Source organism: Saimiri boliviensis, chromosome 2 (genome assembly GCF_048565385.1).
Source record: "Saimiri boliviensis isolate mSaiBol1 chromosome 2, mSaiBol1.pri, whole genome shotgun sequence".
Classification (NCBI taxonomy): domain Eukaryota; kingdom Metazoa; phylum Chordata; class Mammalia; order Primates; family Cebidae; genus Saimiri; species Saimiri boliviensis.
The window spans coordinates 40913966-40933225 of record NC_133450.1 but is presented as its reverse complement, the minus strand read 5'-3'; the positions used below and the strand labels follow the sequence as shown (position 1 = coordinate 40933225).

At 36.8% G+C, this 19260-nt stretch overlaps 1 protein-coding gene across 1 annotated transcript in view; it reads right to left on the bottom strand.

The window, feature by feature from the left end:
* The window catches only part of KCNH5 (potassium voltage-gated channel subfamily H member 5), a 398615-nt gene that overhangs the window by 166262 nt on the left and 213093 nt on the right, over positions 1 to 19260 (bottom strand). Inside the window, exon 8 of the mRNA XM_003924415.2 lies at positions 2394 to 2593. Coding sequence (XP_003924464.1) covers positions 2394 to 2593 — 200 coding nt within the window. The remainder of the gene's footprint in view (positions 1 to 2393; positions 2594 to 19260) is intronic.

The following is a 19260-nucleotide window of genomic DNA, read 5'->3' as shown; positions in this document are numbered from 1 at the left end:
CTCCTATTAGTCAAAAACAATTTTAAGGATTCCTTACTCAATTAAAAGTCACATCCATGATGTTTTCTTATCCAAATGCTAATCCATTTTAATATCTTAACATTTCCCCTTAAAAAATCTTTTCAGGCTGGGTGCAGTGGCTCACGCCTGTAATCCCAGCACTGTGGGAGGCCAAGGCCAGTGTATCACAAGGTCAAGAGATCAAGACCATGGTTAACACAGCGAAACTCAGTCTCTACTAAAAATACAAAAACACATACACACAAAAAAATTAGCCAGGTGTGGTGGAATGCACCTGTAATCCCAGTTACTTTGGAGGCTGAGGCAGGAGAATTGCTTGAACCTGGGAGATGGAGATTGCAATGAGCTAAGATCATGCCACTGCATTCTGGCCTGGGAGACAGAGGGAGACTGTCTCAAAAAAAAAATCTTTTCAATGAAATTAAATTCTTATTTCACCTTTAATATTTGTCTCCTCATATTTGTTCTATTAATTCCTTTTCCTTGGCTACTTTACTAATCAGAATTACATTTCTTAAACTGCAAATGAACAAGTAAAAAAAAATTATTTAAGGCAGTGAAGGGTAGGTACGTAGAAATTTTTCCCTGCTACATGGCATGTGCACTTTGAGACACACTGCATGCCAGTGCATTAGACCCTAATTCCATCATGAATCAGATAGTTTAGCACATCCTTAAGGGGAGGCTTGAAGACAATCTAGTCAGGTCCATTCATGAACAACCCAGTATTCAGGAATATAGAGATCAGGGACTCAAAACTCTGCCACGTATTACATTAGTGCCAGAGGCCCTGGCTCAGACTCTTTTTGAATATACAAAAGGCCATTATTCCATCATTTCGCTGATTTTTTTTATTAGTTACCATGTGGCTCTATTGCATTTTATGGAAAGGAAAGCTTCTTGCTGAGATAGTTATTGACAAGGCTGATGGCTGTCTCTTGATCTGTTTCATTTAACGTGGACTTCAGAGGACACTCTGCTTTTGATAACTTAAACTCTTACTCTCACCTTCACCCCAAGGAAGATTCTGTTTCTTCTTTGGATACTCTTTCTACTAACCATATATTGGCTTAGATATACATTAATCAAATTCCGTAGAAATGTAGATTTGCTTTCTTCCTTCTGTTTTCATGCATACCACTTTAAAGGGTTGTTTAACTGGAAATTTTATACTGCGTCTTATAAAATGTTGAAAGAGGAGTAAATCTCACCCCTTTCACAATTCCTCCGCATAGCTGCCCCCACGTATTTCACCTGCACTCGCTCTGAAGGCTTCTCTCCCTCATTCTCTTCCTTGTCCATTCCCTACACCTCCACTCAACCATCTATTCCTAATAACACCTGCCCTGGCTTAAAACAACTTACACCTTGCTTCATGAAATTCTCCTAACTAACATCTACTTTGCTCATTTTCTTTTTCCTTTTATCATCGAAAGATGCTTTCTGAGCAGGTCTTAAAGAAAAACCATAAGTCAACCTCACAAGGTTAAAAGAACAAAAAAAATTGTGAGAAATGAACAGGAAGGCATTATGCCACCTAATTATCATGCGTCAAAAATCAATACCTAAAAAAAAAACAGTCTCCACTGGTGCTTATAAAGTAGAATAGCTTAAGAATGGTTTCTTTAAAGCTCTGTGTACCAGAGCTTTTATTTTTCATCTTCTGTATTTGATGTGAATAAGCTGGGTGTAGGAAGTGAGGATTTTTAAAATTTGCTTTTATTTATTTTAAGGAGGATTTTAAGTTCTTATTTGACCCAAATATGACATAGATGAGAAAAATTAAAAGCAGCTCCATGAAAAGGCAAGCAAGAGATTAGAGATATCAGATGATTGGAGAAGGAGGTATCTATTTTACAGATGTGTGTAGGCAAAGTTGAAAATAAAGAACTATAAGTTCTTTATAAAATACATGAGATGGGAGAAATTTAAGTGGAGGACAGCATAGAAGACACATACATTTTTAATTTATAGCAAGGAAGCCTCTTTCTAATTTTTAAATGAGCAAAAAAGGCAAAGGGGAAATCTAGAATAAATTCTAGCAGGAAAAATGGCAGCACTCTAAGTTTTAGAGGAACACAACGAATTACTATGAGAGGTAATGAGAGTGTTTTAGGGAAATGGAATAATGAGTTATTTTCAGAAACTTAATTTTCTAAATTGAATGTGATGACTGGTACTAATTGATGATTAATAGTTCAGTGCTTTGTACCTTCTAAGCATTCAAGAAATATGATTGATTGATATGTCACTTACAAATAAAGAACAACATTTATGAAGCAATTATACAAGCAATATGTGAGTGGGAAAGCTAAATGCATCTGAAGATCCTACTAAAATAGAAACTGAATAAAAATAATAATAACCCATACCTTTTCTGTGTCGATGCCTTTTGACATGGACCATGTTGAGACGATATAATCCATGACTCGCTCACTAAGGCCTTTTGGGACCTGATAGAGTTTCAGAAAGTCCCGTACATTATTCAGCATCTCATGGTATCGGTTGGTGTTGGCATACATTTGCTGGAAAATTGTTGTAACATTTCCAAAAATAGTTGCATAAAGAAGAGCTGAAAGAGAAGAAATCAGATAAATAAAATATCTCATGTGAAAAAAATACAAATATTTGCTCACTTGATAAATAATTTGACAGAGACATTCTTATAACCTTGTAGGGATTAATGTAACTCTCAGAAGATTGCCTGGCATCTGGCACATTTCACTCAGGAAATGTTACCTTCAGTCAGAGAACCATGGTTTTATGAGCACACACTACTCTAGTCAACATGAAAAACGTTAAGAGTCATCACAATATTTTTCTGAAGAATCAGATGATCCAAAGTTATAATTTTGCCTAAGAAATCCTATTTGTTAGTAAATTAAAATTATCCTCCACTTTGTCCTCCTGAATGAAGCCTAATCAATTTAAATTTTTCAGGGATTGATGATCCTGTTTAGAAATACATGTTCTTTCTCATTGCCTGCTTCTTCCAGATTTTGGAATACCTTCCTGGTTATAAATATTTTTGACAGAACATCAGAAATTTATGGAGTGGAGACAAATTAATGTGCTTCATGTTTAGAAGATTCTGAAGATAAAGAGGTTTGGAGTTTTCGGCTAAAATAAAACTTTGGCAGTGCCTAGAAATTCCAGTTATTATATTCATGTCATTATTCCAGTGATTTTTTTTATTCCATCATTTTAATTAAATGCAAAGTTAGCCCACTGACAATTGTCATTCATCTACGAGGGACCGCGGATGGGATAGGGTATTTCAAAGGCCCAACTGCTGCCTCCTCCTCAATCCATAATTCACCAGCTCTTCTTTCTCCAGACCTGGTCAGGGCTAGTAATGCTGACAGGATCCTACAAAAGTTTTTAGAAGTAGTTGAGTTCAGCCTAAACTGAACGAACTTCCCCTCTCCAATAGCACACTACTCCCAGCCTGCCCTGCCCCTCTAGTTTCACTCCCTTGTTAACTGGAAGCTTTTTTGAAAAGGGGGCAGTGCTTTATTAACCTTAATGTTCAGTGCACAGACATTCCATAAGCATTTCACAAATAAGTACTCACAGGCAATGATAATTTTCATCCTACATACTCCAGGCATTTGAAAAATGACTCTAAACAAAATATAGGCTGTTCCACTTTGCAGTTTCATCAGCCAAATCCCATTTGATAGAAGTGGTATAAAATCAGGCTAGCGAAGTGACTTAAGATCTTTAATATACTGCATTTAGAAAATTAGATTTTCCAAGAAGAGTTGTTCTCCTCTGAGTATAACAAATTATAATTTCACAACAGAAAGCTATTATTTTATAAAAATCTAGTCCATTTTTCTGCCATTATTTGATGCCAGTGCAGGACAATATCAGACAGCTGATATTTTTTTAGCCCTGAGTAGGAGGAATACAGTATTGACATTTCTCAACTGAGTCCTTGTATCTTTGAATATTCATATTTAAAAACAAAAAAATAAAATAAAGGTAATCACAGACTTAACATCTCTATTCCACCATTGTTGCTATTAAGAAAAACAAACATAAGGTGAACAAATTAATGATAGCAGAATCATCTAACAAATATGGAATTTCGCCTTTTTAAGAAAAGAGAAATAAGAAAAAATTATATTTTTAAAATAATGAGCATTTTAGGAGTTAATGAAATAATATTGTAGGAGTTAATGAAATATGATTTTCAGTAGTGCCCAGCTATCATAAATTGTCCATAAATGCCACAGAACTACAAATTATTTTGACATGTTTAACTTGTTTGGCTCTCTGCAATGCTTGCAATATGCTACATTTGCCAAATGTCTTATTACTGCCTTTTAGTTTAACAAATTACTACACATTTCATCCTTCAGGTACATTAAATGTATACACAAAATACATTCTGCTCATATAAAAAGTTTAAAATAAAATATGAAGAATCTGCTAATGTATTAAAAGTTTGCAGCACTAATAAGTAAAGAATTACCAACATCCCATTAAGTCTGGCATATTACAAAAATATCCACTTTTTTGGTCATTTTTCATTTTCATTACTTTATGAACACATAACAGTTATACATATTTATGAGGTACAATGATATCTTGATATAAGCATATAATGTATAATGATCAAACAAGGTAATTGGTTGTCAATTTTTTGTGTTAGAAACATTCCAATTCTACTCTACTAGTTCTTATGAAATATACAATCAATTATTATTAACCATAGTTGCCCTATTGTGCTACTGAACACTGCATCTTACTTGTATTTTTGTACCCATTAACCAACTGCTCTTTATCCCTCACTGCCTCTCATTTTCATGTGAATATAGTATCCCTACATCAGATAAGACTAAACAAGACAATAATTTAAAGTAAGAGATTCCATTACAAGTTTACATTCTTGTTATTTTATTTTGAAATAATTTTAGACTCAAAAGAAGTTGCAGAAATAGTGCAGAAAGCTCACATTACCCACATGCAGCTTCTTGCAAGGATGACATCTTACTCAATTATAGTAATATATCAAAACCAGAAAAGTGATAATGGCACAGTACAATTAACTAAACTAGTGAGCTTTTTTTTTTTCGCCAGTTTTTCATTTTTTCATATGCACTCATTTCTTCAGTGTATAGTTTCATAAAATTTTATCACATATATAGATTTCTGTCATTTACATATATTTTTAAAAAGAGAAATCACTTCTTCCTTATCAATATCTTCAATCTGGAGGCTGGAATGCATTTCAAACGAGACAGTATGACAGCATATATGATACTCCAGCAAGGAACAACAGCGATGCCCACCACACCTGTGTTCCAGAACAAACAGGCACATCTTTAATGAGAGAGGCCTTGGAGCATGACACACAATAATAAGGGAAACTGATCTCAGTAGAAGCTTCCTCAAAACTGCTAACTCTCAAAATAATACCTCCTTCTCTCATTACAGACACAACTGTCTTCTTGGATGTCTAATCATTATTTGGATCTAACGCATCGAAAAGAAACTCAGTCTACAGCACCCTCTCTCCAACAGCCAAATGCACTTTCACCTCTGCAAACGGCAAAGCCATACCTAGTTGCTCAGATTAAAAAACCTCAGAGTCATTCTTCAATTCATTCTTCGATTCATCAGCTATATCTGATCTATCAGCAATTCCTGTTGGCTCCACCTTCAATGTATAGATTCAATTCAACCACTACCCACTACCTCTACCAGCATCCTTGCAGTCTCTAAGAGTGTGTGTCTATGGACCAATTACTCAACCTCTGTTGGCCTCTGTGTCCTCACTTACAACTTTAAAATTGCACAGAAATCTCCACCAAAGGATTGTGTTAAATGAGATAATGCATATCTCCACTAAAAATTAGCTGGGCGTGGTGGCATGCCCCTGTAATTCCAGCTACTCAGGAGGCTGAGGCACGAGAATGGCTGGAACCTGGCAGAGGTTGCGGTAAGCTGAGATGGCGTCATTCCACTCCAGCCTGGGCAACAGAGCAAGACTCTATCAAAATAAAAAAAGAATCCAGCAGGGACTGAGTATCCACAAAATGCTATGCATCATCATTACCACAAAAATTATTTTCCAATCAAAAAGAATAATCATAATCATATGTATATGATCTTGGCCACATGTAACTACAGCACTGCCTCTTCCACTGACCATAACTCCTATCAGTCTTCTCTTCATTCCCTCTGTTTCAGTATACAACTTGTTGGTGCCATTCAAACAACCTAAACCAATTCATTCTTCAAAGTTCCTTTACTAGCTGTTCCTTGAATGCTCTTCACCATGATCCTCACTTGGTCTGTTTCCTCTCCTCATTCAGGTCTCTGTTCAAAACCTCACTCATCACTGAGGCCTTCCCTGACCACACTGTCTAAACATCCTCTTTCCCCACTATCACTCTCCACCGCCTTACTATGCCTTATGGTTATTTTATCACTAACTTACACTACATATTTATTTATTTGTTTTTTATCTATCTTTTCCACTAAGCATGCAAATTTCAAGAGGGCAGGTGTAGGTCTGTTTCTTTTGGCTCACTGCTGTATTTTCCCAATATAGACCAGTTCCTAGAACGTGGTAAGTGTTCAAATATTTTTTCCAATAAATTCACACACCAAAAACTGAGAAACAGTTTTTCAGAAACATTTTATTTTCATATCAAAATCTCACTACCAGTGTTGCAAACATATAGAAGGAATACACACTGTTAAGGCAGGTAGGGAAATGAAACATTTAAAAACTAAGGTTAAATATGTCCTAACCATATTAAGGTAAAAACAAATTGGAAGTTCCATTGTCATTCATCAAATATGAATTCCTATGGTCTGGCCAGTTTTATAGAGACCTCTTCCACTATTTTACCTTTTGAATGGAGGTATCATATAGTCAATCCATGTACTTTACTATTAATAGTAATAATTAGGTTAATTTGTGGTAATTTCTTCAGGGCCTTTTTATATGCTCTCCTGCAGACCTATAGACTTAAGATAACTGCTAATTGTGCAAGCTAATCATATTTAAGGTCTTAGTAAATCTGGCATACATATCAGCAAATGCCTTACATAAAAAGTCATATTTGTCTTATTCACCACAAAGGAATTATTTTCAAGATAATTGTGACAGATTAAAGATGGAATATAGATCTTACCTCTCAATGGAAGGAGGGGGGTCTCAAAGAATTTGAGACCCCCCTCCTTCCATTGAGAAACAAGGTCTATATTCTGTTTCCTGGAATCTAGGCATACTCTATGACTGTTGACCACTAGAATATTGTTACCATGATTTTGTGGCAACATCTAGGCCCAAAGGCCTTACAAAATTAGAAACTTCTGATTCCTCACTATTGAAACATCTGCTCTTGGAATCTAGTTTTCATGCTTTGAGGAAGCCAGAGGATTTTTCTGGAGAGGCCCACATGGAGAGGAATAAAAGCCCCTAGCCAATAGCCTAGGCTGAACTCCCAGCTAAGCACTGGTCGAAGCTGAGCAATTCACAATATTGATATGAGTATACATTTCTGGTTAACACTTAAGACTATGTAAGTGGTTCAACCTCTCCTTTTTTTCTCTTTATATTCATAATCTTTAATAATGATACCTAAGAAACAAAACAAATTTTCCATCAGTCTGTGATTGTATGTGTGGGATACAGCTCGAGAACATCAGCCTGCCAGCTGTGTGGCTGAGCCAACTAAGTGGAGTTTTCAGGACCACTGATGCCATCCTAGCTAATACTACATGAACTTGAAATAAGTCACACCATCATAGCCCTCTGCAAGTTACAGATTCATGAATAAAATAAATGATTCTTTCCTTAAGCCACTAAGTGTGATTAGTTATGTCACTTTGATCAATTTAACAACACAGAGTGGTTCTCAACTGGGCAGGGGACCTGCAGGAGGAGGGTACTGAGTCCTTTATGATACACATCACAGCACAAGAGAACATTCTGAAAAACAATTTTTAATATACAATATAGTTTTATATTTTAAAATGGGAAAACTGCCTTTTGTTGTTAGAATATGAACATTAAAGACATGAAAGAATGTTCAGCGTATGAAAAAGAGACAGGTCAAAAGATTGAACAATGTTGTAACTCATCACAGACATCACTATTCAAGCACTGTTGAATTTAGTAGACATTTATTGGACACCTATTAAATGCCAGCCACTATACCAGCCACTGGGAACACAATGATAAAAAAGAATGACATAATCCCCACCCTCAAGTAGTAGCCACCATACTCCCTATAGAAAAGTATGTCTTTAATTCTCCCAAATTATATTCTTTGAAAGTCAATCTTTTTCTTTTCATAGTTTATAAAAATTCACAAATAAACATATAGCCAATCTAAGCATATAAACAGTATAGTTTATTTCTCAGGGTTAAACACTTTGTAGGGTCAAATAGCAATCATGTTAAGCTAAGTAACTGTTACCTGGCCTTCACGCTTACGAGTTGCTCATGATAAGAGATCAAACAGTGATGGTCAGGTCTCTGAAAAAATGTTCTCCAGTCATTTCATTTTCTCATTAGGTCAAGCTGCATCTTTCCAACTCCTTCTTAGTAATCTTTCCTTCTTAGATATATTTTGTGCCTCTCTATAATGATCCAATACTAAATTTTCCTAATTATCTTCCTTTTATAAATCTTGCCAAGTGACCATTGGCCTTAGACTGAACAGTTTAAACTATTGATATGATAATGCATTTCCAGTAACGCTTAAGGCCTCATAGGTGGTCCAACCATCATCTTCTTTTCTATATTCACTAAAGTTTACTTTTAATAACGACATTTAAGATGTGGAAGGAAAATGTTAGCAATCTGTGATTATCTGTGCAGCACACAGCTTTTTAAAACATTTGAAATGGCTCTGGTTGGCCTTAGCACAAAGTGAAGAGGCTGATCTTCAGAAACTTCCAGTACCAAAGTTGCTCTCCTTCCCGCTCTCTCATAATGGCTCCTGGCTTCACTAGAAGCCATTTTGCAATGACCCATGGGTCATTTTGCAATGACCCATATATGGAAGCACCCTCTATGCATCTGCTATGAGCCAGGCATTTTCTTTTTTCCAGTCTTTACTTAATCTACACCCCATTCTATCTAGTATCTGGGCTGTGCTAATTATTTTGCTAGAAACTGGTCTCATCAACGACTTTAAGTGTTAAATACTGAAAACTATTGAACATATTTTATACTCTAAAAGATGGTGGAATTTTGAAGAGGAAATTTCAAGTCGTATAGTGAGTTGACTGAATCAGTATTTGAATGAACTATCAACTAGTAAAATTATGCCACAGCAGGGACCACTTTTAGAACTTACCAAATTTTAGCATAACATCAGATAGATATCACCTAGCTTAGAGCTAATCCTGTGATCAGCATAACTGACTCTGTCAAAATAGTCTCAATAATTATCTGGCAATGATTATTGATATTATTTCTTATATGCCCTAAAGAATCACTTAACTCCAGAAAGTTAATCAAGAACCTGCATTAATCAACTTCTAATGTAACAAAGATGGAAGAAAGAGAGAAAGGAAGAGGAATGAAGGGAAAGATGTGGGAAGATTGTTCACTTGAAAAAATTCTAAGAGATTAACATAAAAGTAAAAACAAAGAATCAAAGTATCAAGATGGGTTGATCTCCACTTCATCCTTTCATGATAGTTATTCTCCCTTATGCTAAATCTATTAGGGTTCTTTAGAGGGACAGAACCAATAGAACTAAGTTACTAAGTTTTATTTCATTAAACTTCCAGCTTAATAGAATAGTTGTTGTGTCCCCTGGTTCCTCCGTATGTAGATATATATATATATATATATATATATATATATATATATATATATCCTATTAGCATATATGTGCGCATATACATACAAGGTCCCACAATAGGCCATCTGCAAACTGAGGAGCAAGAAGAGCCAATCCGAGTCCCAAAACTGAAGAACTTGGAGTCCAGTGTTCAAGAGCAGGAAGCATCCAGCATAGTAGAAAGATGCAGGCTGGGAGGCTAGGCCATTCTAATCTTTTCAAAAGTTTTTCTACCTTCTTTATATTCTAGGTACACTGGCAGCTGATTGGACGGAGCCCACCTAGATTAAGGGTGGGTCTACCTTTCCAAGTCCACTGACTCAAACGTTAATCTCCTTTGGCAACACTCTCACAGACACACCCAGGATCAATACTTCGCATCCTTCAATCTAGTCAAGGTGATACTCAGTATTAACCATCACAATTCCATCCCTTGTCAACTTGAACCCATACACATCTCCTGAGATCATACAAATCTTCAACTAAAAACAATAATAAAGTCATAATTACACCTAATGTAATACAACTACCTTCATACAACCAAAAACTCACCAATCCCCAACCCAAATACTGCTAAAATTAACAATACTTAAATTCTAATAAGAAGTCAATAAATCTATGTCACATGGTAAAGACAATAAGAAAATAAAATGAAAATATTTTCTTAGTACAAATGTATATATGCACAAACATGTTTTTAACAAAAGAATGAGGAAATGCTCATGACAATTACAGTCCTCATTTCTGCAGCTGGTCATGTGGTCATAACTGGAATTGATGACTACCTTCTTTTACTACCCATTTTTATTCCCTTTACCTTTAGCAAGCACTTCAGCAGGTTGTGTTTTTTGTTTTTTGTTTTCCTGGTGGAGTGAGCAAACCTTTATTCCCAGAAGGTCTGGGTCATCTGTAGTCCTGCCTGAATTGGGTTCTTGTAGTTTCCCATTGACCTTAACCACAGGGCATGGTAATGCTAAGAGATGTCCTAATGGATCTCCTGTATTCCATGCATATTCTTCCTTACCTCTGTTGTAGAGTAGTAGACTGATTTCATCTTGAAAGTATGGGCCAATCACAACAGCCAACACTAACTCCCTTCTTAGCTTGTTGACTTAAAGGTAGGGGGAGCCCAAAGCATCCAGGTGGCCATCTTAACTTCCAGTTTAATGGAATAGTTATTGTATCTTCTGGTTCCTCCCTCTGCAACTAAGACTTCTAGATCAGTAGAACGTAATACTGCAGGAACAGGAAGTGAAAATTTTGCTAGTGGATCACTAGGGATGATAGTGAGTGGTGCCACTTCCATTTCCACTCCTTAATTACTGAACCTATGAATCTTGGCTATGGGAGAAATGTTGCCATATATTAGATGCTGATGACTCAGAGCATACACAGCCTTCTGGAGAACTCTGACCAAGCCCTGCAAAGTATTGTCACCTAGTTGGCACTGTAGTTGTGATTTTAAAAGGCCATTCCATCATTCTATCAATCCAATTGATTCAGGATAATGGGGAGCATGGTAAGACCAGTGAATTCTATGAGCATGAGCCCACTGCCACACTTCTTTAGCCGTAAAGTGAGTGCCCTGGTCAGAGGCAATGCTGGAATACCACGATGGTGGATAAGGCATTCCATGAGTCCATAGATGGTAGTCTTAGCAGAAGCACTGCATGAAAAAAAGGCAAACCCATACCTGGAGTAAGTGTCTGTTCTAGGGAGGACAAACCTCTGCCCTTTCCATGATAGAAGAGGTCCAATATTTATCAACCCACCACCAGCTAGCTTGCTGATCATCCCAAGTCATGATGCCGTATCAAGGGCTCAGTGTTGATCTTTGTTCCTGGCAAATGGGGCACTCAGCAGTGGCCATAGCCAGGTCAGCCTTGGTGAGTGGAAGTCCATGTTGCTGAGCCCATGTGTATCCTCCATCCCTGCCACCATGGCCACTACGTTCATGAGACCTTAGGATGATGAGAGGGGTGGCTGGAGAAAGAGGCCAAGTGGTGTCCACACAACAGGTCATCCTATCCACTTGATCATTAAAATCCTCCTCTGCTGAGGTCACCTGTTGATGAGCATGCACATGAAATACAAATGCCTTCACAATGTTTGACTACTCAGAGAAGTCCATCCACATACTTCTTCCTCATATTTCTTTGTCACTAATTTTCCAATCATGCTTTTTCCAAGTCCCTGACCTTCCAGCCAAACCATTGGCTACAGCCCATGAATCAGTATATAATTGCACATTTGGCCATTTCTCCTTCCATGCAAAGTGCACAACCAGATGCACTGCTTGAAGTTCTGCCCATTGGGAAGATTTCCCTTCACCTCTGTCCTTCAGGGACATCTTAGAAAGGGGCTGTAGTGCTGCAGCTGTCCACTTTCAGGTGGTGCCTGCATACCGTGCAGAACCATCTGTGAACCAGGCCCTAGTCTTCTCTTCATCTGTCAACTAATCATAGGGAACCCCCCATAAGGCCATTGGTGCAGGTTGGAGGAGAGAAGGCAGGGTGGCAGGAGTGGAGACCACGGGCATTTGAGCCACTTCCTCATGTAACTTACTTATGCCTTCAGTACCTTGAGCGATCACGCATATATATCACTTTCATTTGATGATGGAATGCTGCTACGCATGACACACTTTATGGCTAGATGGGTCAGAAAACACCCAGTCCATGACAGGCAGTTCAGGTTGCATAGTGACTTGACGACCCACAGTCAAATATTCAGTTTCCACCAAAGCCCAGTCACAGGCCAAGAGCATCTCTCAAAAGGAGAGTAGTTATCTGCAGAAGACAGCAGGGCCTTGCTCCAAAATCCCAGAGGCCTCCACTGTGATTCACATATGGGGGACCTGATAAAGGATCCAAATAGCATCCCTATCTGTCACTGACACCTCAAGCACCATTGAATCTGCTGGGTCACTAAGCAAATTCATTTTCTTTATTCTCTCTAATCCAGTAAAATTCCTTTAGCTTCTAATAAAATTAGTATGCTCACCTTGCTTACACAGCTACAGTTATTTTTGTGACTTTCATAAAAACTAGCTGGTCAATATAGAAAAATCCCTCTGAAATAAGAACAATAATAGTAGATGCTCAGTGAATACTGAACTCATCACTTCAGACTCCTTTATAATGGATCACACAATAGTTCTTAAATGTATCAACTGTCGGGCCACCAGAGAAAACCAGAGAGTAAAACTCTATGTTACTTGATGAGCCCCCAGCTGCCTCTTAGTGCCCATCTTTTCCCAACTTGCCTCCCACCACTGTAAGCCCCCTTCTCACAGGACCCACCTCATTGCTTAAGACATCATACTCTCTTCCTTGGTATAGTTGTCCATGTAATGCAAAGGCTAATTAGTCACTAAAAGAGTAACTCTGGAGGGGAGCTGCCTTAGGCACTGAGACAATCTCAAATGAGTGCTATGCTATCTGTGCCAACCTTGGGACACTGGTCACTTCTCCATATTTCTCAGGAAATTTTAAATCCAGCTTGGAAAGAAGAAGAGGAAAGAGAAAAGTGAGGGGTGTTTTACAAGGAACATAGTCAGAGACTGCTGATGATAACAGTCACTCAGAGGTTCCCAGGAGGAAAATGAAATACTTTTGTGACATGGTTTTTCACAGATAGGTTTGTGTTAAGTGATGCAAACCTGGACAAGGGCGAGCACAAACACACAACTTTGTGTTCTCAAGGAGCAGAACCCCAAATTGGAAAAGATAGTATGACTGACTTATTTTGCTGCTGAAATTTTTGTTTGTTTTTATCTTCAATCTCTAAAAATGGATTTTTTTTTTTTTTTTTTTGGAGACACAGTCTCACTCTGTCACTCAGGCTGGAGTGTAGTGACACAGTCATGGCTCACTGCAGCCTTGACCTCCCAGGCTCAAGCAATCCTCCCACCTTATCTTCACAGACATGTGCCACCACACCTGGCTCATTTTTAAAAAATATTTTGTAGATACAGGGTCTCGCTATGGTTCCCAGGCTGGAAAATTGCTATTTTTATAAATTCAAGGAACAACTGAACATATAACATATTTCACAAGTTATGCAGCTGATGACACATTCCTTTGGCACTTCTATTTTGTTTGTTTTTTTTCCCCCCATGTTAAGTTAGGAAAAGGCACATTTCCCCCTCTACCATCACCATTCACACACACACACACACACACACACACACACACACACACACAGTATAATTATAATCTGATCTGATGATTGATGATAATGGCATGAGTTGTATCTTTCAGGATATTTGTAAATTCTTAGATTATATCTTTAAAAAAACCTTTAAAACACAAAATAAGAAAACTACAATGATAAAAGTTCAGGTATTGTAGCAATCCATTATTTTGATACAGAGATTTTCCTGACCTTGAATTTATAAAATGCACAGATTACCTTACCTAGTTATAAGTATAGCTTTATCAGCTACAGAATAAAAAAATACAATGAATCCTCTCTCACTATGATGAAAAACTGAATTTCTTTTGTTTACGGCTGTTCTCTGTTTATTTTGTACTATACACACATTTGAATGACCCAGGAAGCTTTGTTTTTCAGTGGTGATACCTGCAAGCCATTTCTCTCATCGTTAGCACTAGTATGTAAAAGAAGCAATAAATACTGAATATAAATTATATCACTTTTTCTATTCATCTATAAAGTTAGTTCTACTATTATACTTAAATATGGAAGCATTAGCATAATACTTAAAATAATACTGAAATTTTTTGTTAAAATACAAGTAAGATTGATCCAATATCCAAAGTCTGGAGTGGCCAGCACTGCCAATAACCTAAACAAACAGTTAGGGATCTGGAGAATGATCCCTATGGAATAGCCAGGAGCTTCTTATATCTTCTGAGAAATCATGTCATAGCATGTGTTCTTGCTGACTCTCAAAACAACTCATTTTTGCTTGTAAATATTTGTCCATAAAGTTCCCTTGTGGTGGATTTTAAAACATTACCACAAATGCTTCCTCTCTTGGTATGCAAATTCCTTTGCGGTGAGACTTTGCTGCTTCCCCCACCAAAAGATAGAATCTATTTCCTTGAATCTTCCCTAGCTTTGTAAATTCCTTTGACCAATAGGATGTGGCAGAGATGAGATTATACAACTTCCAGAGCTAGACCTTCAGAAGACTTGAAGGTTTTGCCTTTACTCTCTTGGGATGCTGCCTTGAAATCATCACCCTGAAGAAGTTCTGGGTTGTACTGAGGAACAACAAGAGAGCACAAAGAGTGAAGTCTAGTTATTCTAGTGGTCCCAGTTGAACTTAGCTCCCAACTAATGTATCAGCTAAATGTAGCTACCTGAGGGAACCCAAGCAAAATGAGCAGAAGAACCAATTGCTCAGTCAACCCAGAGGATCATGAGAAATAAAGAGTGGGTGTGGTTTTAAGTCACTATGCTTGGAGTCATTTCTTGGACAGCAATAAACAACTGAAGCTTCTTTCTCCATGAAAGCCCTCCCTTTTCCTCCATCCTTCCCGAGTTCCAGACACTGTTCAGGGCCTATTATTTTCTTCATAAAGCCTCTTCTGATTATTCTGGGTCAAGATACTTTTCCTTCTGCTCTTCTACAGAACCTAGCAACACATCACTCTTTAAAAGATTAATCATATATCTTGCTTTATAGTCTTTAATGTGTGTTGACATATCTCCTATAAATCTAATGAAGTCCATACATCTCTCTGTAACTGATAGCACAGTTCTGGACACATAGCTATGTTAGATTTACATCAAAAATATAAATGGAATTAAACTTAAAATATTCTCCTTGTGTGGCAAAGTAAACAGCTAGTGCACAAGAACCATCCCAGTTTAAATATGACTGAGAATAAAGTATTCTGACTTGGGTCTGAAGCGACGAAAGACAAAAACAAAAAAACAAACAAACAAAAAACCACGTTAAGACGGATGAAATCACAAGGCTATGGCTAATCACAAGGTGAAAATTATCTTCTAATCTCCTCCAGGAATATAAGAACCTGGGAACATCAATTGTTGAAACTTGTCAGTTTACAAAAAATAAATATATTATAAGCCACAGTATAGCATCATAGACAAAGACTTCCTCAGAAATTAATCAAGAAGAGTTGCTTCTACCAAGTAAGGATTAAAAGTTTAAATGGGCTTACCATTTAGTGCAATTATTTCATTTCTTAGAAGCTATACTATGGCATTATGAAAAGAATATACAAAAATGTTCACTGAAATGTTATATGTTCTATAAGAAAAATAGTAAAATGTTCCAGGATGAAGATTGGGTGACACAAACATTGGCACATTGATACAGTTGTAAACCAGGCAGCCATTAATATAATGATTGGGGATCTCTAGGCACATATCTGAAAAGACTAATAGCATATTTTTGTTTAAAAACTTACTTTTTTATGTATACTTTTTTATATGTATCTGAATGTGGAGGTGAATGATTTATGGGCACACATAGAAACATGACTAAGGGGATGTTTACAAAATGTTAACAGTTGCTACTTTTGGGCAGTAGGATTTGTGGGCTTCTTTTTTTTTTTTAAAGAAACAACTTTTTTTTAAAGTTTAAAGACTTTTCTGTATTATTTTATTATTTTAAAATAAGCCTGAATAATTTTTAGATATATAATAGGTACTTATAATTTTCAGCAAAGTGGAAACTATAAATCTCTGTAAAGAACAATTAGATCAATTCCCAGGTGACATATTCATGGAAGGTTATTAAGAAACCCAAGATGCTAATAGTGATAGTCAACCTTTACTGAGTGCTTATTATAAACCTTATATACATTATCTACTCAAAACCATATACTCACTCTAAGTTACTATTTTATCCTCATTGTAAATATAAAAAAACAAATTCAAGAAATTGATCTGACCAAAGTCAGACCAGAGCTTCAATCACATCAGCTACACAATCTATCACCTACATCAGCTTAACAGTCGACATTGCAACTAATAATAATTCTGTTCCACAGAGACTTCTGTAGACAATGTCAGTTGCTTATTAATCATTGATCTAACCAAAACTTCTTGAGTATGAATAGCAGATCTCAAAGAACTAAGTACTCCCAGAGTTTAGAATGTAGACCAAGTGCAAACAGTATGCACCCTTTAAACAGCATGCACCAAGAGTGGTCTGGGACATCCGTAAGCTGGGATAGGCTTAGCTGGATACAGACAAGGAAGCTTTAAACCTGCTATGGTTGCCACATGGCCAAAAGTAGCCATTTAATGCAATAGAGAAAAAATTTACTAAATATCTCTAAAACATAAAAGAAAAATTTTTGTTTACTTTGCTTAGGCTGAGAAAGAGAGCATATCCATTATGATACACATCAACACAAATCAGGCATTAATTTTTGTTTTGAGAAAATTAAAAATTCAAGAAAATTGAGTATATACTTAGTGATGGGATGGAAGTTCTAATTAGGGTATCTTGGAAAGGCAAAATACCCAAGAAAACATAAGTAACCAAAATTTAGCATTTATAGTGTTCCATCACCACCGTCAAATCATGTACCATTAAGTCATTGCTGCTTCCATTAATTTTTCCTCACAATCCAGTTTAGATGCTCTGCCTGCCAACACTTTGCAAAGGCTGAGTTCACCTTCAACTGGGTTCCTCCTTCTATTTTCTCAAATGCGAGGGTCAGACCACTGAACTCAGGAACAAGTAAACATGTCTTCTTTAATCAGAAAATTCAAAACCCCTTCTTTAAAGCACTGGACAGAATAACTGCATAGGTCCGAAGATCCACTGGATTATCACCATTCTCCTCCTTCCCTTCTACCTGGAAATTACACTAAAAATCAAGTTTCCAAACCAGATTAACAGCATTTGGGGTGGATAGGGTGCAGGCTATCCTTTTGGAACTGGAGCAAGATGAGCTATTGTAAAAGTGTTTCTGCGCACACTCCCTCCAGGTACAAAATCTATGCGCCCTTTACATGGTGGAGATGCGGACAACATTACAGCTTTTCAAAGGGAAAACTCTGAATAGTTTTCTCACACAGACGTTTTGGTCAAGAGCACCACTACTCTTCTTGGACCCATTATCAGCTCTTCTTTCTATATGATTCCTTTTAGGAAATCAACTCCTAAAAGCTTTTCATTCTTCCTTCAGAATACCTCTTAGACTCATGGTCTCCTTTCTATTTATATCCCAAAATATGGTCTTATCATCCTATAAGTTACCATAATGGCTTCCTAATTGTTCTCCTTACTTCCAGTCTCTGTTCTAATACCATCTGTACATGACCAACAAGTGAAATTCCTGAAGTACTAATTTCTGTAATTTTATTTTCCTGCTTAAAAATAAGCTTAGTGTATACTCATAGCCTGCAAAATGAAGGCACTCTCAGAGAACTACAGAATCTATTTATACAATGGGGAAAACTTTATATCTGCCACACTCAGTACTTGTATCTTTTCTAAAAATTATTTTATCACTTCTCTATGTAGACTCTGAGCTCCTGGAAGAAAGAAACCACATCTTTAACTTCTTTTCCAACCAAGTCAGAGTTTTGTCCAGTTAACACATAGATAAAAGTTAATTCAGCCTGGCTATAAATAAAGGGGTATAAGGCTATTTCTGAACATATGATTATAATCAAGCACCAGCACAACTCCCCACATCTCCCCAGCTGCCTGATATGCAGCATGAATTACCTTGCTACGTATTAAAATCTCATGTACTACAGAGCAAATAATTCATCAAAGGAAAGGTAATATAATCCTTGAACAAATGTATTCTCTAGATTCTTCAGGCAGGTAGGTATCACCTCTTTTCTTCATAATCCCTAAGAATAACTACAGCATTTTTCAACAAAGTAGCTTAACAACAAAAGTTGCCCACTAACATGAAAAAACTACAACATTAAAGAAATTGTGAAACTAGCTTATGTGGACATACAAGACATTAATTCGTATACATACTGTCAAAATTTTTAAGAATGGTGTTTTAAGAATGATGTTTTAGATACTTTATAAATATAATTAGACCATTTTTTTTCATCAGCCAATAGGCAGGGTATTCATTAACATATTTAGCACACATTTATTGAGTACTTGGTGCATGTAAAGGCAATGCTAGCCAGTATGGAAGGTAGATAGGGAGTTGTATATATGCATTTTTATATATTAACTAATACTTGAAGCAAATTGGTTGTAAAATTCTATGATTATGAGTTTTCCCATGCTCCCTAAAATCTTTCTAAGCAATGCGTCAAAAATCTGGGAAAACAGGAACCCAATAAGAAGCCTGATCATTAAATAACAACACATTTGGCAAAATACTCTGAAAGGTCAAAACTAAATGGGCTGACCTTACCTCCTACTGAAACTGTTCCACATTAAAATATTGGTTTAGTCTCATCATTGCTAACTTGATGTTGCCCTTGA